The following is a 25,155-nucleotide window of genomic DNA, read 5'->3' as shown; positions in this document are numbered from 1 at the left end:
CATGTTCAGGGAAGGCTAAAACAGTGTGGTCAGACTCTCGATCATTTTTACCTTTCCACCCCTCCCTGACCCTCACCATCCCATGCAGCCTTATGGTATATTGCCACATTACAATTCTGGATTGAATGGGGTTAACTGAAGCTGTTTGTTCTGTGGCTGTGAATAATGTCAGTCTACATGGAGCTGGGCGGTGTCACTGGAGGTTTTCCCTCTCCTATTTATAAGGGATTATTTCCCATGTGTTATCGCATAGAGTCAGCAGGAGCGTCAACCCCAGATCTAATAAGGATTAGCGGCTGCAGGGCGATGGGGAGGAGAGATCAGAACCTGAGAACAATGGACTGGAATGTTCCAACAGTGGATCAGAATCTGGGAACAGTGGACTGGAATGTTCCAACAATTGATCAGAATCTGAGAACAATAGACTGTAATGCTCCAACAATGGATCAGAATCTGGGAACAATGCATCGGAATATTCCACCCCCACCACCGCTACCACCTTTGGATTTCAGTATAAGTGGCACTTTTGCCGACGGTCTTTCCTTCCTGTCACATGATGGATTTGATATGCTATTATTGTCAAAGCAGATTCATTATGTACTCTTGTTTATTCAAGGATTTTACTATCCCATCCTGGCTATGATAGGAGTCCCCGGTAAGTCTCCCGGTGCAGTAATTAGTTCTATACACCCTATTTAACTCTATTCCGGATCTTGTGATTTACTCTGCACTGCTACTTTGTTATTATTGCTGTTGTGACTCTATATCTATTAATGAACCGATCACAACATGGAAAACTTTTCCAGTGCTTTTAATAGTTGTGATTATTTGAATTTCTCCCGTTGTTGTATCTGGTATATCTCTGTATTAGAGATTGTATTTGTCAGCCATGTTTCATTGTATTACTGTATTTGTTATTTCCTGCATTAGGGATATGGACATTGAGTTTCGTTCCACCCCTAATCTGTGTTCATTATCCACTAACACCATTCCTGTACCTGAGGCTAGTCCAAACTCACAGCAACCTCTATTCGTGCTTTGACTCTGAGCTGATTACTGACCGAGTATCCATTCCATCATTAACCCTATCTGCAGTCTTCTCTGGAGTACAATCCTCTCGCTTCAACCAGCTGTTGTTGCGAAATCCCGACACAAATATTCCAATTCTTTGCTGATAAGCCTCTCAGATAAAAACCTGCTGAAAAAGAAATCATCCGAAGCTGTGGTGCCCACTCCACAACACTCACCATATCCGATTTACCCATCATATTTGTGCTCGCTGACCTCTGTCACCAGCTGATCAGAAAAATCCTTAATTTTCTCACTTACCTGATCAAATCCCTCCATGATGTTCTCTCTGATTGTCCCACTCTATATCCGTTTTCCAAAATGTCTCTGCTTGTTCACATTTATACAGAGCCTGAAAACAGCCACCCCACACAATTTCCCCATCTCCTGTCCTGCAACATATCTCTCCCTGACAGCAATGTTCACTCTTACAACCCTCTGTTACCCGTGCTATGGAAATCTAGATACATACCCGATACAACCACAGAGCTGGACAGTTGCAGTGTGTCCTGTACATCTCCCCATGCTGAGCAGATATCCAACTTGGGACTGGAATGCGAGGCAGGCTCTGATAGTGTCATCAAAACGTTGTTTCAACCTAACATTACCTGAATGTTGATATTCCCTTCCTTTGGATACAACGTCTCATCCAGTGATTCAATGTCCCTTTTCTCGACAACGTTTGCTTTAAGAACATGTCCGATTCTTTAAAGTGAATGTAATTCGCTCTGTACCTTTTGCCTGTGTTTTATGCTCTATGCAATGATTGCTGACAGTGTGACAGAATTCTGAAAACAGGAAATGCTGCAGATTCTGCTCCTCGTGTCTTCAATGTGGAGCTCCGTGTTGCACAGCGGGTTTCAGCAGCTCTGGCACATGTCTGCGAAACTTGGACTGTGTCTGTCCACTGAAAGCATGTGTTAATTTCAGTCATCTCACAGTGTGTTTACCAACAGCAGGAGCTCATTCAGTGTTATTTAAAACGTTGCAGGCACCACACTTGCAGCTGAGGGGCTATTGACTGACCCCTGTGATTGGAATGTTAGGGGTGGTTTTGTGAATGGGTTTCTGGAGGTTGTGTTGCATACATTCAGGTGGGACAGGGAATTATGTGTCCCACCTCTGGGTGATGTATAGAGACTGTAGTTACAGTGTGTCTGGCTCTGTGACCTGACCACCAAATGGAGGAGAGGCTGCAGAGAGGGGATGCTCTATAATGAGTTAGATGGCCTCTATCCTACCCATCCCAGGATTCCCAAAACTGTGGAATTATCGCTAGCATTTCTTTAACTCGATCATGAGTTTTGGGCATCACTGGCTCGGCAAGCATTTGTCGTCCATCCCTACTTACTCTGCTGGAGTACCTCCAGAGCATTTAAGTGACAACCACATCTATTACGTTGGGATTCGAACCTCAGTCCCACGAACATTGCCCTTGGTAACTGGGTAACTAATCCAGTGACAAGCTCACTGCACTGCATGTCCATTATAATTTTCTGTATTTTATTTATATCTTGTATCCGTAATTTAGTAATCCAGATAAAGAGGATATTTCTCAGAAGTAACAGCTTTGAATCTTAGCACAGCAGCTGGTGTGACTTGCATTCCATCAGAAACATGATTTGCAATTAAAGTCTAATAGTAAGAATCAAAGGAACTAGATGCAGGTGTAGACCATTCAGCTCCTGGAGCCTCCTCCCCGATTCAAAACGACCTTGGCTGATCGCGTCTCGGTCTCAAATCCACTTCCCTGTCCAATAGCCATAACCGTTCAAACCTTGTTTAAAATATTCTGCCCGTTTTCCTAAAACGGTGTCCCCTCAGCCAAGGGGAACAGCTGCTTCCTATTTCCCTATCCATACACCTCAAATTTTAATAAACGTTAATTCTATCCTCCCCCCGCCTCTTATGCTCTAGATAAAACAATCCAAGCCTATCCAGTCTCTCCTGAAATCTCAAATGGTTCATCCCTGAGAGCATCTTCGTAATTCTCATCTGCAACCCCTCTATTGCAATCACATCCATCATATAGTGAGGAGAACCGAACTGCACACCATACTCCAGCCGTGGCCTAACTAACGCTCTGTATTACTCCAATACAACCTTCTTGCGCTTATACTCTATACAACGACTGATAAAAGCAAATGTTCCATGTACTTATTTAATCAGCCTATTCACATGCTCTGCAGTCTTAAGGTGTCTGTGCATGAGCACCCCAAAATCCGTCTGTTCATCTGAATATCCCGTCCTGTCATTCATTAAATAATCCGTTGTGCCCTTACTTCTTCCAAAGCGCATCATCTCACAGTTTTCAGGGTTAAAGACCATCCTCCACTGCTCTGCCCATTTGACCAACCCATCTATATCTTCCTAATTTGTAACATAGGAACAGATGACTTGGAGCAGCAATAGGCAAATTCAACTCTTCTCGCCTGCTCCGCCATTCAATTAGATCATGGCTGATCTCTCCCTTCACTCAAATCCACCTCACCATGTGTTATCCAGATCCCTTTAACATTTTAGACGAAAAATATACCTTTCTCCTTCTTGAAACCATTTAATGATTCATTCTCCACAGCACTATGGGGTAGCGAGTTGCACAATTCACCCCCTTCTGCGAGGAGCAGCTCCTCCTCATGTCAGTTTTAATTCTGCCTCCTCTCATACTAGACCTATAACTACATTCTCTAGATTTCGCCACAAGGGGGGAACATTTGGTCTACAATTACATTATGAATCCATTTAGCTTTTTCTGTATCGCGATGAGAGCCACTCACATCCATCGAAACACCAGTAGATAGAAGCCCAAGCGGTCAAACATCTCCTCATATGTTAAACGTTTTATCCTCGGAAGCAATCCTGTGACCTTGCTCTGAACTGCCTCCAATGTCACCACCTCCTCCCTCAACTAATGACACCGAAACTTGACACAATACACCAGATGTGGTCCCAGCAACACACTGACAATTGCATTTGTCTACTTTAACACTCCAGTCGGTTGCAAAAAAATGTCAGCATTCCATTCGTCTTTTTTATAACATGCTGTACCTGCACACACATTCTCTGAGATTCATGAAAAAAGACAGCTAGACGCATTTTGAATCTGCTTTCCATTGAGATAATAATTTGCCTTGTATCATTCTTGACAAAAGGGACAACCTCACATCGATCCACAATAAACTCCATCACCCAAATTGTAATCCACTCTCCTCGCCTACCTGTAACCATCTGTAAAATGTTTTTATCCTCTTCACTGCCTGCTTTCCGACCTATTTTCGTATCATATTGATTTTTTGCTATGTTACATACTGTCACTTCTTGCAGATCAATGATATACATTGTAAACAATTGAGGTTTTGAGGACTGACCAATGTGGCACTCCACGAAGTACATTTCGCCTGCCAGAGAAGGACATATTTATCCCGATTCTCTGCTTTATATCAAACAGCCAATCCGCAATCCAATCCACTACTCGATCTCCGAACTCACCTTCTGGATCAGTCTTTTGGAGACAGCGTGTCAAACGCCTTTTGGGAGTCCAGATACACCATGTCCAAAGTTTCCTCACGAACCACCTTGCTAATTATGTCCTCAAAGAACTCAAACAAGTTTGTCAAGCATGACTTAACCTTCATAAAACCATGCGGACAATGGTGGATTGAGCATTGTCTTTCCAATGCTGAGTTAACTCCTCCTTAGTAATTGATTCCAGCAACTTCCCCACCACAGAAGTGGAGCTATCCAGCCCTTCGTTTCCTACATTTTGCCTCTCGCCCTTTTTGAATCGGGGCATCACACTAACTTGTTTCCAATCCACCGGTATCTGACTAGAATCCAAGGAAGTTTGAAACATCAAAACCAGTTTATCCACTATCTCTGCTGCCACTTCCATTAATACCATAGACTGCAGGCCATCAGGACCTCGACTGTTAGCTGGCTTTAAACCCATTACTTTATTAAATACCTTGTCCCCAGTGATGGTTATTTTACCAAGTTCCTCTGCAATATTACAGTTTTTGGGATTTTTTTTATTATTCTCCATCCTGAAGACAAAACATTAGGTTAATACTTATGCCATCTCTGTGTTCCCCATTATTACCTCACCAGTATCGTCATCTGAAGGGATAATATTTTCTTTCGCTATTCTTTTCCTCGTTGCATACTGAGACAAACCTTATTTGAACAGTGTTTATGTTTTCTGCTCGTCGTCTTTCGTCGTTCATTATAGCTCTTTTGCTTTTGTTTTTTGAAGCCCTTTGCTGAATCATAAAGTTCCCTCAATCCTCCATCTTGCCACTAGCTTTTGGAGTTTGGTATTCACGAGTTTTTGCATTTATGTCCTCTATGTTTAGCCATGAATCGTCTTTCATCCCTTTATAATTCCTCTTCTTCTCCGGAATATCCTTTAATTGGGAGATATTCAATATCTCCCTGAACATCCCACATTGTTCGTCAACTCCCCATGCACCCACTTTTTTGTGCCCAGCCTGCTTGGGCCAACTCTTTCCTCAGGCCTGTATAATCACCAAAACTCTCCTATGGCACTTTTACTACTCTCGCTAAATCTGAATCAGAAATCCTATCACGTGGTGATCACTCCTGGCAAGAGGATCTTTAACGACAAGACTATTTATCAACCCTTCTACAACACATAATAGTAAACTAAGATAACGTGCTCCTTCATATGTTCCATCGCATATTGCTCTCAGAAACAATCCCTCATACCATCTATGAAATCTCCCTCGAGACGACATTGGCCAATTTCATTAATCAGTTAATATGCGTTTAAAATCGCCCATGATTACCTTTGTGCTGTGTTCCCAAGACCTCATTATTTCTTGATTTAAACTATGCTCCGCTTTGGAGGTATTGCTCGGGTGCCTGCAAGTCAGTCCTACTGGTTTTTTTCTTATTTGATTTTATTTCCACCCACATTGATTCAATGTGTTGGATTTTAGTCATGATGTGGAGATGCGGGCGTTGGACTGGGGTGAACACAGTACGAGTTTTAACAACACCAGGTTAAAGTACAACAGGTTTATTTGGTAGCAAACACCATTAGTGTTTAAAATCAAGTTACAGAATACTGATTAGAATGCGAATCCCTACAGCCAGCCAGAGATTCGCATTCTAATCAGTATTCTGTAACTTGAATTTTGTGTCTCTGTGCCCTGTTTGAGAGCACATTTCCACTCCATCTGACGAAAGAGCAGTGCTCCGAAAGCAAATGGTGTTTGCTACCAAATAAACCTGTTGGACTTTAACCTGGTGTTGTTAAAACTCTTATTGGGCTTTAGTGCCAGTGTCATTTTCTAATACAGTCTTGATGCCATCTTTAAACATTGAAGCATGTATACCTCCTGCTCCATCGATGTATGCAACTGTGGGAGAAGTCTTGATTGTGTCTATATTGTTTCTGTCAACGTGTGTGTGTCTATGTTGTCGCTATCGATGTGCGTGAGAGATTGTGTGTGTGTCTATATTGTCTCTGTCAATATTTATGTGAGAGAGAATGTGCATTTCTGTATTGTTACTATCGATGTGTGTGAGAAAGATTGTGTGCTTCTATATTGTCCTATCAATGTGCGTGAGAAAAACTGCGTGTCTATTTTGTTTCTATCGACGTGTGCGTGTGTGAGCGAGAGAGATCGTGTGTGCCCATATTTTCTGTGTCGGTGTACGGGAGTGTAAGTGAGAGTTCTGTATCAGTGTTTCTGAGTGTGCATAGTTCTGGGGGAGTACCAGAATTCTTGAGTGCTGATGTTATTGAGTGTGTTTGTGTTTGAGTATGTTTGCTTCTATAAGCCAATCCAGCAGAGGCAGGAGAGTAACTGCACTGAGGGGCATTCAGGGAGAAATTCGCGTCGTCACCTCGAATGCATAGTGGGTAGAGAAAGAACTGCTGCCGAGGATTTCTTAGGCCCGAGATGTTACGAGCTTTTTCCCTATGTACCTCCCTCCTCCAACCACAAAAATGGCTCTGTTCAGAGGACAAAAAAGGTAAAAGATAGGAGTGGTCTTGCACTTCTGCAGTAGTAGAGGACACAAGCGAAAGAGTTCATTGGTAAGTAGAAATATGGGGTAAGTGTTTAATCATTTTATCGCTTACTGCCTCAGTGGTAATTTCTGTAGTTTGTTGTTTGTAAATGATATATTGGGTAGTAACGAGGAGCAGGAAAGAAGGGCTCGAGAGAATAAAATATAGTCTGAAGCAAAAGTATTTCAAATGTTTAATTTAAAGGGGTAAGACTTAACAGGAGAGCTCCAACCCATAGTCTGCTGGTCCCTCTCCGTATGTGAGGCCGGCAACATTTGCAGTTACTGGGGCCAGCACATGTGCAGGAAGCTGCACCTCCTGGAAGCCTCAGTGTCGAATGGCGGCTGGGGACAATCTGTCGCATCCGCGAAGCGGAGAGTATCATGTTTAGCAAGTATAGAGAGGTGGTTACACCGCAGGGTAAGAGTCAACAGGCACAAGTCAATGGGGGCCAGCAGGCACAGCAAGAGAACGAGGCAGCAGTGCAGGAATCTGCTGTGGCTATTCCCCTGTAAAACAGATATACCGTTTTGGATACTGTTGAGGGGAATGTCCTTTCATGGGAAAACAGCAACACGCAAATCCATTGCACCACAGTTGACTCAGCTGCAGAGGGGAGGAGTACAAAGTGTGGTAATGCAATAGTTATAGGGAATGCAATTGTAAGAGGAGCAGTTAGGCGTTTCTGTGGCCACAAACGAGACTCCAGGATGGAATTTCACCTGCTCGGTTCAAGTATGTCTCGGTTTGGCTGCAGGAAAATTTGAAGGGAGATAGCGAACAGCCAGTGGCCGTAGTGCACGTTGGTACAAACGACACAAGTGAAACAAGAAAGGATGACGTCCTAAATCAGGATATAGGGATCCAGGAAACAAACTTAATAGTAAGACCTCAAAGTTGGTGATCTCAGGATTACTACCAGTGACAAGTGCTAGTCAGAGTAGATACAACAGGTTACATGGGATGAAGACAGGGTTGAAAATATGATCTGAGGGGAGGGTTTCAGATTCCTAGGACATTGGGACTGGTTCTGGGGAAGGTTAGACCTCTTCAAACAGGACGGGTAACGCATGAGCAGGATCGGGATTGATATCGTTGGGCATGGTGGAGGGGTGGGGAGGAGGGGGGGGGGGCGGTACTTGCCAGTGCGGCGGGGGAGGGTTTAAATAAATATGACAGGATGATGGGAAACTTTGCAAGGATTCAGAGCCACGTCAATTAATAACCAGAGGAAAGGTAATGAGGATAATAAGGAAAGTGATAGGCAGAGAAATAAAGAGCCAGAATGAGATGAACACTATCAAAACAGTTGGAACGGGAAGCAAGTGTCCAAACTGCTCATCTTTGCGCCTCCATGCTCGGGACTTTCAAGGAATGGATAGATTACTTGCACAAATAGATGTAAATGGGTACGATATAGTTGCCAATACGAAAACATGGCTTCAAGTTGACTAAGGATGGGAACTAAACATTGAGGCCTATTCAGTGTTTACGAAGGCCGGACAGAAAGGAAAAGGTGGTGGAGTTGCATTGTTGATCAAATATTATATTGATACGATATTGAGGAAAAATATTAGCGTAGCGGATGTGGAATCTGTATGGGTCCAGTTCAGAAAAAAAAACAAAGTGCAAAGAACATTAGTGGGGACGGTATACAGACCACCAAACTCTCGTGGGAATGTTGGGAAAATCATTAGACAGGAAATGAGAGATGCATCTGTTAAAGGGACATCTGTGATTATGATCGACTTGAATGTGCATATAGATTGGGAGAGTTAAATTAGTCACGGTACAATTTAGGAGGAATTTCTGGACTGCATACGGGATGGTTAACTGGAACAATACTTTGAGGAACCAACAAGGGAGCAGGCCATCTTGGACTGGGTGTTGTGCAATGAGAAAGGATTAGCTGGTAATCTAGTTGTGAGAGAACCCTTGGGGACGACTGACCATAATATGGTTAAATTATTTGTCATGGTGGACAGTGATGAAGTTGATTCTGAGACCAGGAAACCAGAGTCCTGAGTCTCAATGAATGTAATTGATGGCATGAAGCATGAAATGACCATAATTGGCGGGAAACGTCACTGAAAGGAACGAAAGTGGACAGCCATTGGCATGCCCCTAAAGAACGAATAAATTAACTCCAGCTGTTGTTTATTCCTCTTTGGTGTGTGAGTGGGACGACATCTGTGGCCAAAGCCATGTCTGACAACGGAAATTAGAGATAGCATCGGATTCAAAGTAGAAGCATATAAATTGGCAAGAAACGCAAGATGCACGAGGACTGGGAGCAGTTAAAATTTCAGCAAAGATGGACCAAGAGTTTTGATTAAGAGGAAAAAATAGAGTATGAATGTATGCTAACTGGGAACATTAAAAGTGACTGCAAAATTTTCTATAGATATGCAAGAAGAAAATGATTGACAAAAACGCATGCAGGCCTCTTATAATCAGAAACGGGAGAATTCAAAATGGGAATACATTAAAGACAGGAATTAAATTCGTACTTTGCTTTAGTCTTCACAAAGGAAGATGTGAAAAATGTGCCAGGAGATCTGAGAGAAAAAAAAGTTTCAGTGAGGAGCTGAAGGAAATCATCAGTAGTAGAGAAACGTGTTTTGGGGAAATTGGTGGGATTAAAGGTGGATAAACATCCACGTCCTGATAATCTTCATCCAAGGGATCTTAAGGAAGTGGAAATAGTTGATTGATTCATGGTTATTTTCCACAATTCTTTAGGGGCTATGCTGTTACTACAGACTGGACGGGAGATAATGTAAGCCCCCTATTCAAAAAAGGAAGTAGGGCGAAAACGGAATCATAGACCAGTGAGTTTAACATTGGTACTGGTGAATTAGCAGAGTCCATAAACAATGATTTCATAACTCAGTATTTGGAAGGCAGTCGTATAATCAGACAAAGTCAGAATGGAAATTGATGCTCGACGAATTGTTCGGAATTCTTTGCAGATGTAACTAGTGGAGTTGACCTTGAAGAACCATGGGATGAGTATTATTTAAACTTTCAGAAGGCTTTCGACAAGGTCTCACAAAATAGACTACTATATAAAGTTAAAGCACATGGGATTGCAGGTAATGGCTTGAGATGGTTAGAGAGCTGGTTAGCAGGTAGGAAGGAAAAAGTTGGAAAAATTAGTCTTTTTCTGATCAGCAGCCAGTGACTAGTGGGGCTACACAGGGATTGGTGCCCGGACTCCAGTTGTTCACATTATATATAATTGATTCGGAAGAAGGAACTGCATGTAGTACCTCCAAATTGGCGGATGATACAAATTTGTGTGCGAGGTTGAGCTGTGAGAAGGATGCAGAGATGCTTCAGCGTGATTTGGACATGCTGAGTGTGTGGCTATATGTATGACAGATGCAAACTATAATGCAGATAAATGTGAGATCATACAATTTTGTACCAATAATAGGAGGACGGATTATTTCTTGAAACTTCTTATAAATTTAAATAAGCTGATACCTTGCGAGACTTTGGTGCCCTCGTGCACCAGTCGCTGAGATTAAGCACGCAAGTACAGCAGGAAGTAAGGAAGGCAAATGGTGCATTGATCTTAATAGCAACAGGTTTTGATGATCGGAATAAAGATGTTTTACAGGAATTATATAGGGTGTTGATGAGGCCGCGCCTGGAGTATATTGTGCAGTTTTGGTGTCATTTTCCGAGGAAGGATGCCCTTGCCATAGAGGGGGCATAGCTCATTCGTGGGATTGTCGGTCTGCCATTTGAGGAGCTGCTAAGTCTGTTATGACTATAATCATTGGAGTTTAAAAGAGTGAGGGGGGTTTCATAGAAACTTATAAAATTCTCACAGGGTTAGACAAGGTAGATTCAGAAAGAATAATCACAATGGTGGGGGTTTCCAGAACTAGGAGTCATAGATTGAGGATAAGGGGTAACCATCTCACAACAGAGATGAGGAAAGATTTGTTCACCCAGAGGGTGGTCAAAGTCTGGAATTCACTACCAGAATGTAACTGAGGCTAAACGTTTTCTGGGAACTAATAAATTAAATCTAGCTCCAGAGGCTAAAGGATTCAAGGCATATGGGGTTGGTGGGGGGGGGGGGGGGGGCGGGGAGGAGGTGGGGGCTGGGAGCGCTCAAGATACTGAATTCGATGACCAACCATGACCAAAATGAATGTTTGTGTAGGCTCACTGCGCCAAATGTCTTCCTCCTGCTTCTGGTTTCTATGTTTCTAAATGTTAAGAACATAAGAAATAGGAGCAGGAGTAGGCCATCTAGCCCCTCGAGCCTGCCCCGCCATTCAATAAGATCATGGCTGATCTGACGTGGATCAGTACCACTTAACCGCCTGATCCCCATAACCCTTAATTCCCTTACCGATCAGGAATCCATCCATCCGCGCTTTAAAGATATTCAGCGAGGTAGCCTCCACCACCTCAGTGGGCAGAGAATTCCAGAGATTCACCACCCTATGGGAGAAGAAGTTCCTCCTCAACTCTGTCTTAAACCGACCCCCCTTTATTTTGAGGCTGTGTCCTCTAGTTTTAACTTCCTTACTAAGTGGAAAGAATCTCTCCGCCTCCACCCTATCCAGCCCCCGCATTTTCTTATAAGTCTCCATAAGATCCCCCCTCATCCTTCTAAACTCCAACGAGTACAAACCCAATCTCCTCAGCCTCTCCTCATAATCCAAACCCCTCATCTCCGGTATCAACATATCATGTTATGTTTGTGTATGCAAGTGTCTGTCTTTTCGTGTATTAGTGTCTGAGGATATTTTTGATGCATGTGTGTATTTAAACGTTTGCGCTTTTTTATGGGTCTGTGTGTGTCCTTCTGTGCGTTAATATCAGTGTGTGTAACTGAATGTGTTTCAATCTGGGAGAGTGCGCTATTTATGTGCTTTTGCCAGTTCGTGTTTATTTGTGCGTGTGAGTGTGTGTTCCTGTGTCTCTGGGAGAGTTTATGTGTGTGTATATGTCTTGTACCTCCAGAAGAGTTTGCGCCTGTGTCTGTGTTTGTGCTCCTGTGTCTCCAGAAGAATTTCCTGTTCAGGTTCGTGTTCCTTTGTCTCCAGAACATTTTGTGGGTTTGTGTTCCTGTGTCTCGAGGACAATTTGCACGTGTGGGTTTATGTTCATTTGTCCAATGGTGAGTTTGCGTGTATTTTTGTGTTCCTGTGTTTCTGGGAGTGTGTGTGTATGTGTGTGTGTGTATGTGTATTGTATGTATGTGGATGTGTATCAGTGTGTCTTTGTAAACATCACCTCACTGAAATTCGTGACTTCTTCCCCAGCCTGCTGTATGATTTTATTATTTGTTTCTCTTCCTTTCAGTGAACGTAATCACAATTGTGACGCTGAAGAGCAGGAAATGTGGTCTGTCCAAATGTATCATTCAATACCTCGTGGCCATGTCAGTGGGGGATCTACTGGTCATTATTCTCGACCTGATATTGAGACACATTCCCATTGTTTTTGGGGAACAGTTTTTATTCCTGAGGTTCATATCTGTGTGCAATATCCATGCTGTCCTGCTTTTTGCAGCCACTGATTGTTCTGTGTGGTTCACCGTCACTTTCACCTTTGATCGATTTGTGGCCATTTGCTGTCCCAAATTGAAAAGTAATTATTGCAGTGAGAGAACGGCAGCTGTGGTTCTGGGAACAGTGACCGTGCTGAGCTGCTTAAAGAACATTTTCTGGTATTTTTTGTTAACCGGTAAATATTGGCTGGTGAACATCCCCTGGTTTTGTGAAATGACAATCAATGCTGAGATATCTCTGGCCTGGGTAGCAATCGTGTTTGTCCACAACATTCTAAACCCATGTGTCCCGTTTGTCCTGATTCTGCTGCTCAATGTTTTCACCATGAGACATATTTTAGTGAGCAGCAGAGCCCGCAGGAGACTCCGAGCTCAAAGCAGTGGGGAGAATCCCAAAGACCCTGAGATGGAGAGTCGAAGGAAATCCATAATTTTATTGTTTGTTATCTCAGCCAATTTCATCCTGTTATGGTCAATGTTCATGGTTTATTCTACATCTAACCGACTTTCGTGGTTGGGGTATCATACTTTAAATTTGCCTGATTTATTTATGGAACTTGGCTTCATGATGCAGCTCCTGAGTTGCTGCACTAACACGGCAATTTACGCTGTGACACAGACTCAGTTCAGACAGCAGATGAACAATGTGCTGCAATTTCCCTTTACTACAATTCTTCAATTTATTAAACGCTGATAGGAAAACCCACCCAAACGGCCTCTTTCCCTTCCTTATGGACATTCAAACAGTAAAGCACCCGCCACCATCATACTGATTGGACAGATGAAAAACCGCTGTCAACTCTGCTCTGCAACTGGTCGCTCCACCTATCAATCATTGTGGTCTTGTCTCTCACTGGACAGAAATGCGCCACACGCCATTTCTCCTCTTCTGTTGGTCAGCCAAAGTGTCCGTCGTTACAATCCCTTACGGGCCTCCCAGTGTCTCTGTCCTCTCGGTGGCTAGTTATCCTGTTCATCATCTTCATCCTTGACACAGATTGGATGCTAATCCTCCAATCATGAATAGCAAATCAGGGTGGGGCAGGTCCTAGGATGTGAGGTCACAGGGGTTGCACATACAAGTGCAGCAGAGCAGCACCAGCCACCAGGTGAGCGAGGCCAACTGACTGACCGACTGAGCAAGTCCAACTTACCAAACGACTGAGAGCGGCTGACTGAGCTAGTGAAGCCCACTGACTGACTGAATGAGCGAGCCCAACTGACGAACTGACTGACAGAGGTCAACTGACCAATGGACCGAGGAAGGCCGACTGACAAATGGACCAAGCGAATGAGGTTGACTGATCAATTGACTGAGCGACAGAGTGACCGACTGAGTGAGGCCAATTGACCGACGGATTGAGCAACTTAGGCTGACTGAGCGACTGAGCGATTGAGGCGACTAACCAACTGAGCAAGCAAAGCAGACTGACCAACTGAGTAAGCGAAACTGACCAACCGACCGAGGGAGCAAAGCAGACGGACCAACTGAGCAACTAGCAAAGGCAGACGGACTGACTGCACGAGGCCGACTGACCAACAGACAGACTGAGCGAGGCTGATAGTACAACCAACCGAGCGAATGTGGCTGACTCTAATAGTGACTGAGCAAGGCCGACTGACTGAACATTGAGTGAGCCCAAGTCTTCAAATGACGGACCGAGCTAGTCTGACTGAATGGCAGACCGAGCGACGGAGGTCAACAGACCAACTGAGTGAGCGAAGTCTATTGACTGTGCGAGCGAGTGAGGCTGACTGACTAATCGAGTGAATGAGGCAGACTGACAGATTGGGAGAGTGAGGTCAACTGACTAACAGACGAGGCTGAGTGACAGAGCAAGTGATCTAGGCTGATAGAACAAACAATCGAGCAATTGACGCAGACTTTATGACTGATGGAGCAAGGCCTGATGACTGGGAAATAGAGGTCAAAAGTCCAAGTGAGTGAATGAGCCCGAATCTCTGAATAACTGAGTGAGCGAGGCTGACAAAATGACAGACCAATTGACTGGGACAACAGACCGATTGAGCAAATGAGGCTGTCCGATCGAGCAAGGCAGACTAACCGAGAAAGGCCGACTGACCAAGCAAGTGAGGCTATCTGAGTGACTGACTGAGCGGGGCTGACTCACCAACCGAGTGAGGCCGACTGACAAATGGACCAAAAGAGTGAGGCTGATTGGCCGAGGGGTCGAGTAAGGCAGACTAACCGAGCAAGGCTGACTGACCAATGGACCGACTGAGTGCAGCAGACAGACCGGCGGATAGAGCGAGTGAGGCTGACTGACCGACCGAGCGAGCAAAGTAGCCTGACCGACTGACCGAGGCCGACAGGCTGACAGACCGATTGAGCGAGTCTGATAGTACAACCAACAGAGAGAATGCAGTTGACTCGATGACTGACCGAGCAAGTAAGGCTGAACGAACAAGCGAGTGAGTGAGCCCGAGCCGCTAACTGTCCTTCCGAGTGAGGTTAACTGACCGAGCGCGTCTGACTGAATGACAGACCGAGCGATTGAGGAAAACAGACCTATTGAGTGACCAAGCCGACTGACCGTGCGAGCAAGCAAGGCTGACTGACTGATCGAGTGAGCGAGGCCGATTGATTGATCGAGTGAGTGAGGCCGATTGATTGATCGAGTGAGCGAGGCTGACAAACCAACTAACTGACCGACTCACCGACCAACTGAGTGAAGCTGACTCACTGAATGACCAAGCAAGCCAGGCCAACTTACTGACTGAATGAGCGATACTGACGGACCGAGCAAGCAATGGGGTATCAGTGAGTGAGCAAGGCCAACTGACTTTGTAAGCGAGCCCGACTGACCAACGAAACGAGGTTGACTGGCCGTGTGAGTAAGGCTGAATGACCACCGGAGCGAGCGAGGCTGACTGACAGAACCAGTAAGTCAGAATGACTGCGCGAGGCTGATTGACCAGGTGAGTGAGGCCAACTACGCGAGATCGACTCACCGACTCAGTGGATAAGGCAAACTAATGATGAGGGACTCCAACTGACTGAGCGAGCAGGCGAGGCTGACTGAATGCCTGAGCGAGTAATGCAGACTGAATGAGGAGTGAGGCTGACTGACCAACTGACCGAATGAAGCCAACTGACCAAGAGAGTGAGTGAGGCTGAATGACTTACTAACCGAGTGAGGCTGAATGCTGGACTGAGTGAGCGAGACTGACAGATGGGCCGAGTGAGCAAGGCCAACTGACGGAGCGAGCAAGCGAGGCCCACTGTCCGACCGATTGAGTAAGGCAGAGAGGTCGAGTGAGAAATGCAGACTGACTAAGCGCGCAAGACTGACTGGCTGAGCGAGCAAGGCTGACTGACCGAGCCAGCGAGGCTGACTGACTGATTGAGCGAGCAATGCCGACTTACCAACTGTGTGAGTCAGTCAGAATTTCCGAGCGAGTGAGGTCGATTCCTCTCTGCAGCTGTCACAGAATCACAGAATATCACAGTGCAGAAGTGGCCCTTCGGCAAATCGAATCTGCACCGATGCATGAAATGTCCTGACCTACCCACCTGATCCCACCGACGAGCCTTGAATGTTCTGGCGTTCTAATTACTCATCCAGGTACTTTTTAAAGGATGTGAGGCATCCCGCCTCCACCCCCTCCCAGGCAGTGCATTCCAGACCGTCACCACACTCTGAGTAAAACAGTTTTTCCTCAAATTCCCCCCGAAACCTCCCACAATTGAAAGTAAAATGCAATGTGTATTATTATCTTGCACGATATCAAAATAAATACGAACATGGACCCCAGGCAATAACATTATGCCCAATAAAGCAATTAGATGCTCGGACATACTCTTTTCTCTTATTAACCATGCACACAGCAACAATAAACTGAAAGTTTATACAACCGTGTGTGCTTAGAAAGTTCTTCATGTCCTGTTAGCTATCACTTCATTTTGCTTAGAATTTCGTATCTCGATAGGAATACAGATCTCTTCACCACGGTAGCACAGTGGTTAGCACTGCTGCTTCACAGCACCAGGGACCTGGATTCGATTCCCGGCTTGGGTGACTGTTTGTGTAGAGTTTGCACGTTTTTCCCATGTCTGCGTGCACTTCCTCCGGGTGCTCCAGTTTCCTCCCACATTCTGAAAAACGTGCTCGTTCGGTGCATTGATCCGAACACGCGCCGGACTCTGGCGACGAGGGGAATTTCACAGCAAATTCATTACAGTATTAATGTAAGCCTTACTTGTGACTAATAAATTAAATTTCCTTTACTTTATTGGCTATCAAGCTGATTTTAAATTCACTGCAACGAAAGAAGAAAATAACGCAGTGTTACCAGATCCAATGTAAAATGAAAAATAATCTAATACAACCTGCATCTGTTACAATATCCAATGTTACAAATAATTGTGAATTGATTTTAGAATTTGCTGTCACAGAGATACATCAATTAACTGAACCTTATGTCCAGTCCGGAAGACAGCATCATCCTCAGCCACCTGCATTCTGAAGGACTATACCAATGGAGTTTTGATTATGGACTCGCGGCTCCGAGGAAATCTATAACCATTGTATGCTTTGTTCTTTTGGTCTTTCTCTGAACCACTTTCTTTCACTTATCCACCTTCTGTTGCATAAATGCAAGAAATGGCGGCAGTTGTCATAACTCTTGCCTTGTTTACTGTGTATGGAAAATAAACAAACCCTCTTATGTTTCCTGATCTCTTGTTTACTGGAGGGGTTTTCCAAAGAGAATTAGATCACAGCAAACTGATCAGTTGTGGGAAAAAAACATGACCACATATGAAGGGAGAATTCAGAAATCAAAAGCCCGTTTATTTAACGGGCGGGTGTTGGGAGGGGAAATCCGTGCTCTTTAAATTAAACCCGCTCCATGTCCCTCAGACCTGTCATACAATGCACCCATTATCAATTGTAATGTGCAATCTGATTAGCATTTGAATTGGTTCTCACACCCAAAACATACTATTGCATATTTTCGGAGATTGCAGCCGTTACATGCAAGGCTATCCAAACCCCAAAACGAAACTTGAATTAGCTGCCACAAGTTTTCAATCTGCATAAAATGATGAATGATCTAAAATCGCAATAAATAAATTTCAGACCATTTGTAATGATGTTATATATCAAAGGTCTCAGCTTATTAAAAAAAGTAAAATATATAAGAAGTAAAAGAATGAACATCTTTAGACAGTTAACATAACTTTATAAACCTTTCCTGCCGCGTTTTTGATTAAGTAAACTCCTATCATGAGAGGTTAACTAAACCCAACCTGATAGCCTGTTGGTGGGGTACCCGAGGTGACCAGTACTCTCAGGGTATCTCAGACAATATAAGACTCACAAAGCCAGTATTTTTGAACTAAAGGCGCAAATCTATTTAACCAGCAGCTGCTTGCAGATCGTCAGAGGGTTGAGTCAACTCTCAGATGGAGCAGTCGGATCACTCCGAATAGATCTGACCTTTACAAGCCAAAACAGATCAATTCAAGGTATTCTGATCAATCATTCTGACCTTATACCAGCTTAAAATAAATCATCTTTAGTATATACATGTCAGGAATAATCCCTGGCATGACCTCAGCCAATTCAATTTTGCCACCTAGCATAATGAAGTCTCATTCGTCCATTAAATCTGAATGCTAACTCCCATCTTGGCTAAAGTCACTTCCCCATTGGAAGATTATCCTAGACGCTCATTAAAGGGGTTGTAAGAGGGATTTTTGAGGTTTCCCCTCGGGTGCTCTGTACTTGTTGAACCACATTCAACCAATGCATCGACTGCGAAAGACAGTATGAGATTAAAGAGCAAAAATGAATCTATTTGCTAATGCATGCATGAGGCGGGAGACACAGTCAATGAGGGTTGACTGTCCTCTCTGAACTAATATTAAAAGGTAAAATTATTATGTTACTCTGACCATTTCAATATCCCACCCTGTCTCGTCAATCAAAACTGGAGGGCCCAATCACAATATTCAACATTAGTCCCTGAGCCAAAAACGTTCCACCTGTCAACAGGAATAGGAGATTCCTTCACCTTTATCTCGGAAACCTAACCCAGGTCATCAGAAGTAACTAACATATTGGGATTTTCGCTGGATGTTTCGCTGGAACCAGAACCTCCTTTATCAGCTTGAGAGACTTCTCTAGCCTCGCGACCCACGAGCGAATTTACTCCCTTAAATAGCAGGCCTATTAACCTTGGCTTTCGCATATCCAAAACCAGATAACAGAAGCTGCCTTTCTGTGCTCCATTGTATTAAAATAATTCGGCCTGTCTATCACTGCATTTACCATCATGCTGCAATCAGAACGAAGCTGGCCATGGCGCACAATACATATATATTGAAAATGCAATTTAAGCTTCGAATACTTGGTTAATTTGTGGTTGTACAGTTTATAATACCTTTGCAGTTTGCAATACCTTTTGCATATTTTGTCCCAGGCACATTGTGAATATGTGTATAAGACACTTTATAATTACCTTGACCTAGTCTACTTACGTTAGTATAACTGAAATGAAGGGTCACACACTAAGTATTCTATACTACCAACGCCCCCTCCCCCCCACCCCCGCCGCCAAACCACATCAGTCCCTGTTTTTGGCCCTTGGCTATAGCCCAAGATAAGGCCACTCAAATAAAAGTGTCCCAATCCTTGTTCCTGTGTCCTGAAGTATGACTGGTCCCTTCTTATCTTGCTTGCTCAACTTAACTGTCATCATTGGTACCATCCTTTCTCTGGACATCGACAACCTTGCACAAGCACGCTTAATTACATTGACAAGCACCATCAATTCCAAGATCACCATGACGAATATTGCAATCCCTTGTAGGATTGATGTTTCCAAGTATCCCGGCCAGCGTGAGAGCCTAAGGTTAATGGTTCAGGGTATTTGAGTATCTCCACTTCTTTCCTGATATGATTAACCGGATTAAATATGTTTTCTGAACTATCTGGTACGTACGTGCAACATTCTGATTCAATCACTGCACAAGTCCTGCCCCTTGCCGCCAAGACATGATCTAATGCCAATCTGTGTTGAAGCAACACAGTTGGCATGGCTACCATCTCGTCATTAACCTTAGCAATGGCAGTTGCTGCATCACTGGCGACTTGTTCCAAAATGGAGTGGAGAACCAGAATTTCACAGATCGCTTTAGCTACTCCATATTGGGAAAACAATATGCCAAAGAACCGTTGTGTTTCTGTAATAACTCATCGATGTCTTGACAGGGGAGGGAATTTAGGAATGTGATATATGCATGCGAATGCATGTCCAAGGTAACACAATTCCTTCCATCCGACAGGGAGGATATGCCCTATCTCCACAAATCCAATATTTTCCACTGAGAGTTGGATAAGTATTGCCTCCTCGAAAGCAATAAGAAATATTGCAAGACTGATCATTACTAGGTGGATTCAGGCATAGCCAGGTGGTTCGATACATCATGTGGTCACATTCACTTATGCCTACGTTTTCCCCTTGGCCTTCCATGTTTCAAACACAATATATCCCTGTTGGTTTTGGTGTTGGCTGTTTTAAAACTAAACTAGGAGCTGGTTTCCCTATGACCTAACTTCCCTGCACAAGGCTCACTGCTATGAAATTCTTCACTTACCCCTGTACTGATGAATCCTGATATTGGATGTCCACGATGCTGGGAATTCTGGGCTGTTTGATCCTCCTTTACGAATTCAGACCATCTTAGGGGCATTGGCTGCAGTGGTATTCCCCCTCCTGCATGTATGGTGATGTGCGAACATACACAACACTTCGCTTGACTGGTCAATCTAGCATATGTGTGTGCCATATATTAGTAAGTATTAACACGCACCTCCCGAGGGGAACGCTGAAGGTCCTCAGTTGCTGGTCCCACCTGAGTCCAAGTCTGTACTTTCAAACCTAACAACATATAATCAAAAGCATTCATTATAACAATCTCTACAACTTCTGTCTTACAATCAAACACAATTGTTGATCAATTTCAGGTAATACTACAGCTTGTTTACAAAACTTGCACAATTACTGCGCCACAAATTGCATGCACTCACGACTTGACTTGCTTCCGTATTGGGGGATGTCCGGTCGAACTTGATTGGAACTGTGCTTTGATTGCAGCTGCGGCAGGTCAGAGACCTTCTATGCACATAATCTGTAATAGAATTCAGATGGCCTCGCGACCTTAAATTTAACAATCAGAATAAATTTAATCTAATCAGATTTTCGCCACGTCTACTATTATATTAAACCATTCAGTCGCTGGGTCAGGTTTGGTATTTTGGGGTTTACCAACGGCCTTAACTGAGTCCAGTGTCTCCAGCGCGGGTCGCACCTCTCACCAATTAGGGCACATGTCTGCCCTGTAACCAACACATCAATAGGCCCTTCCAAGCGAGCTCCTAGCCCCTTTTTGCCTGTCATGAGCTTCACCATTACCTTATCTCCTGGTGAATGCAATTTAGGAGTACTCTCTCCCACCAATTTAGTCCAATCTCGGTGCTGCTGTTGCGTGATCAACTTCCTACTGAGAAAATGTAGAATGTCTATTAGATCATTCCATATTCAATTCATCCTCTCGACCATCCCTCAACTCTGAGGGTGCTATGGCATGTGAAACCTCTGCTTTATTCCCAACATACGGAAGAGCTCTATCAACGCCGCCCCCCCCCCCCCACCCCACCCCACCCCCGGCCCCTACACATACCGTGAAATGAGTTCCATGATCAGAATCCAGCTGAAGAGGCATTCTCCACCTGAGAATTCTCTCACTTGCTAATATCACAGCTACTGTTGTAGCTCTGGTATCTTTACATGGAAATGCTTCAACCCATCGAGTAAACTAGTCTACAATTTCTAAACACTACGCTTTCCCTGTACCCGTGGGAATGGCCCTGGCACATTCATTCGTAAATTCTCCCAGGGTCCTTTGGGTCTGAGTTGACTTCCCATTTTAATCTTGCAGGGACGTCCTGGCACCACGAGGGTGCACTTCAGACCTTCTGACAATGCTCCCATTTCTTCAAGAAATCAAGCATTCTGTCCCTGCTCATGTGTACTATTCCGTGTATTATTTCAGGAACTATTATTGTCCCTTCTCTCCTCCATAATCCATTATCACCTTTCCATCCTCTATCTTTTTTTCCATTCTCCTTTTCCTCTTCATCTGCTTGTTCCTGCACGTGTTTAACATCAATATCTGGACTGTCCTCAACTGCTATTGCTGCTAACCCTCGAGGCTTTGTCCACTCCCAATCCGGTTTCACCTGGTCAGCAAAATGATTTCCTTGCTGGACTTTAGCAGGTCGAATAGGATGGAAGAAAATAATATTAAGGGTAAGACACTTGGCAGTGTGGAAGATCAGAAGGATCTTGGGGTCCGGGTTCATAGGACGCTCAAAGCCGCGTCGCAGGTAGAGGCTGTGGTTAAGAAGGCACATGGAATACTGGCCTTCATCAACAGAGGAATTGAGTTTAGAAATCGGGAGATAATCCTGCAGCTGTACAGGACCCTGGTCAGACCCCACCTGGAGTTTTGTGCCCAGTTCTGGTCGCCTCATTACAGAAAGGATGTGGAACCATAGAAAGGGTGCAGAGGAGATTTACAAGGATGTTGCCTGGATTAGGTGACATGCCTTATGAGGATAGGTTGAGAAAGCTAGGTCTTTTCTCCTTGGAGAGGCGAAGGATGAGAGGTGACCTGATAGAGGTGTATAAGATGTTGAGAGGTATTGATAGAGTGGATTCTCAGAGGCGTTTACCCAGGGCTGAAATGGTTGCCACAAGAGGACACAGGTTTCGGGTGCTGGGAAGTAGGTACAGAGGAGATTTAGGGGTAACTTTTTCACTCAGAGAGTGGTGGGTGCGTGAAATCGGCTGCCGGTAGTGTTGGTGGAGGCAGATTCCATAGGGTCTTTTAAGAGACTTTTGGATAAGTTCATGGAAGTTAGTAAGATAGAGGGTTATAGGTAAGCTGAGTAGGTAGGGACATGTTCGGCACAAATTGTGGGCTGAAGGACTTGTTTGTGCTGTAGCTTTTCTATGTTCTCTGTTCTATGTTAGTTGTTCTCCAATCCTCTGGCACCTCATCCATGGCTAAATACGATGCAAAGATTTTGGCAAAGGCCTGAGCAATTTCTTCCCTCCCCTCTCTCAGTATACGTGGCTAGCCCCCATCTGCTCCTGGGGACTTGATTACCTTAATGTTTTTTCAAAATCTTAAACTCAAATGCCTTCTACATTTCTCTCTCGCCATGTCCTGAAATGTCAACATCCTCCATTTTGCACTCACCATCGACCACATCTTTCTGCTCCTCTCATAATGTTAGGGGGACTGCATTTTTCATTCGCTGGTCGTAACATAGCCACAATAGACGCTATTACTATCAATTACTGATCCAATACTGACGATTATTCATCTGCTAACCCTGGGACAACTGACAGTACCATACATCAGACTAACATCAAGAAATATCCAAGGTTCGTTTGTCAGGATGAAGGAGCGAGCCTGGCAGACAGTTGACCATGACAAAACGTTTGTGCAGCAAGGAGTCCAACAACACGAGGTTAAAGTCCAACAGGTCTGTTTGGTAGCAAACGCCACTAGCTTTCGGAGCGCTGCTCCTTCATCAGGTGAATGGGAGATCTGCTCACAAGCAGCAAACAGGGCATATAAAGACACAAACTCAATTTACAGAACAATGAATAATGTTTGGAATGCGAGTCTTTACAGCTAATCACGTCTTAAAGGTACAGACAAAGTGAGTGGAGGGAGCATTAAGCACAGGTTAAAGAGATGTGTATTGTCTCCAGACAGGGCAGCCAGTCAGATTTGGCAAGTCCAGGCAAGTTGTGGGGGTTACGGATAGTGTGACATGAACCCAAGATTCCGGTTGAGGCCGTCCTCATGTGTGCGGAACCTGGTTATCAGTCTCTGCTCAGCGACTCTGCGCTGTCGTGAAGGCCGCCTTGGAGAACGCTTACCCGAATATCAGAGGCCGAATGCCGTGACCACTGAAGTGCTCCCCAACAGGAAGAGAACAGTCTTGCCTGGTGATTGTCAAGCGGTGTTCATTCATCCATTGTCGTAGCGTCTGCATGGTTTTCCCAATGTACCATGCCTCGGGACATCCTTTCCTGCAGTGTATCAGGTAGACAACATTGGCCGAGTTGCAAGAGTATGTACCGTGTACCTGGTGGATGTTGTTCTCTCGTGAGATGATGGCATCTGTGTCGATGATCCGGCCCATCTTGCAGCGGTTGCTGTGGCAGGGTTGTGTGGTGTCGTGGTCACTGTTCTCCTGAAGGCTGGGTAATTTGCTGCGGACAATGGTCTGTTTGAAGTTGTGCGGTTGTTTGAAGGCAAGAAGTGGGGGTGTGGGGATGGCCTTGGCGTGAAGTTCGTCCTCATCAATGACATGTTGAAGGCTCCGGTGGAGATGTCGTAGCTTCTCCGCTCCGGGGAAGTACTGGACGATGAAGGGTACTCTGAACATCTCCTCCGCTGAGCAGAGACTGATAGCCAGGTTCCGCACACATGAGGACGGCCTCAACCGGGATCTTGGGTTCATGTCACACTATCTGTAACCCCCACAACTTTATATGCCCTGTTTGCTGCTTATGAGCAGATCTCCCACTCACCCGATGAAGGAGCAGCGCTCCGAAAGCTAGTGGCGTTTGCTACCAAATAAACCTGTTGTACTTTAACCTGGTGTTGTTAGACTCCTTACTGTGTTTACTCCAGTCCAATGCCGGCATCTCCACGTCAAAACGTTTTTGGACAGGGGAGATATTTCCAACTGATTTGACATTTGAATTATTTTTGTTTTATCAGTTGGTAAAACTTGTGCGAAGAAAGAGAGAGAATGCATAGGAAAGGTTTCATTTTTTAGAAAACTTCGAATGAACGTTATAATTAGAGGAATAAAGCATAAATAAACGGGACCTTATACCAAATGATTGTTACCTAATGTTTGTAAAATAATAGTTGGAGCCAATGTCTCTGCCTCCTGCCTCTGAAGTTCATTCCTGGGCATGCAAATATAGTGGTTATTTTCTACATTGGTCACCTAGAATAACGTCATAAGAGGGGTGACTAAGTTGATTAGATTTAGAAGAGGCGGGACTTCATGGAACCTCAGAAAGTTCTATCATGAATAAACAGGGTAGATTCATAAAGAATGTTCCCGAAAATGGGAGATTCATTAATTGGGGTCATGGTTTGAGGATAAGGGGTAAACCTTTTTGAACTGAGCTGAGGATAAATTTCTTCAGCCATAGAGTGGAGAATCTGTGCAATTCCCTACCACAGAAAGTAGTTGAGGTCAAAACGTTGTGTGATTTCGAGAATAAGTTAGGCATCGCTCTTGGGGCTCATTTGATAAAGGGATATGGGGGGATGTTGGGATCAGGATTTTGAATTTCGTGATGAGCCATAATCAAAAGGAATGACGGAGCAGGTGCTAAGGGAGGAATTACCGACTCCTTCTATTTACTATGTTCACATGCT

General features: G+C 44.4%; 1 protein-coding gene across 1 annotated transcript in view; it reads right to left on the bottom strand.

The window, feature by feature from the left end:
* Positions 1-1,027: 1,027 nt before the first annotated feature.
* Positions 1,028-25,155, bottom strand: part of LOC144482211 (NACHT, LRR and PYD domains-containing protein 3-like) — a 90,065-nt gene continuing 65,937 nt past the window's right edge. The window contains exons 5-7 of the mRNA XM_078201412.1: positions 4,829-5,111; positions 3,247-3,438; positions 1,028-1,180 (exon numbers count right to left, since the gene is read on the bottom strand). Coding sequence (XP_078057538.1) covers positions 1,028-1,180; positions 3,247-3,438; positions 4,829-5,111 — 628 coding nt within the window. The remainder of the gene's footprint in view (positions 1,181-3,246; positions 3,439-4,828; positions 5,112-25,155) is intronic.

Source organism: Mustelus asterias, unplaced genomic scaffold (assembly GCF_964213995.1).
Source record: "Mustelus asterias unplaced genomic scaffold, sMusAst1.hap1.1 HAP1_SCAFFOLD_35, whole genome shotgun sequence".
NCBI classification, from domain to species: domain Eukaryota; kingdom Metazoa; phylum Chordata; class Chondrichthyes; order Carcharhiniformes; family Triakidae; genus Mustelus; species Mustelus asterias.
This window is presented reverse-complemented; position numbering and strand designations above follow the sequence as displayed.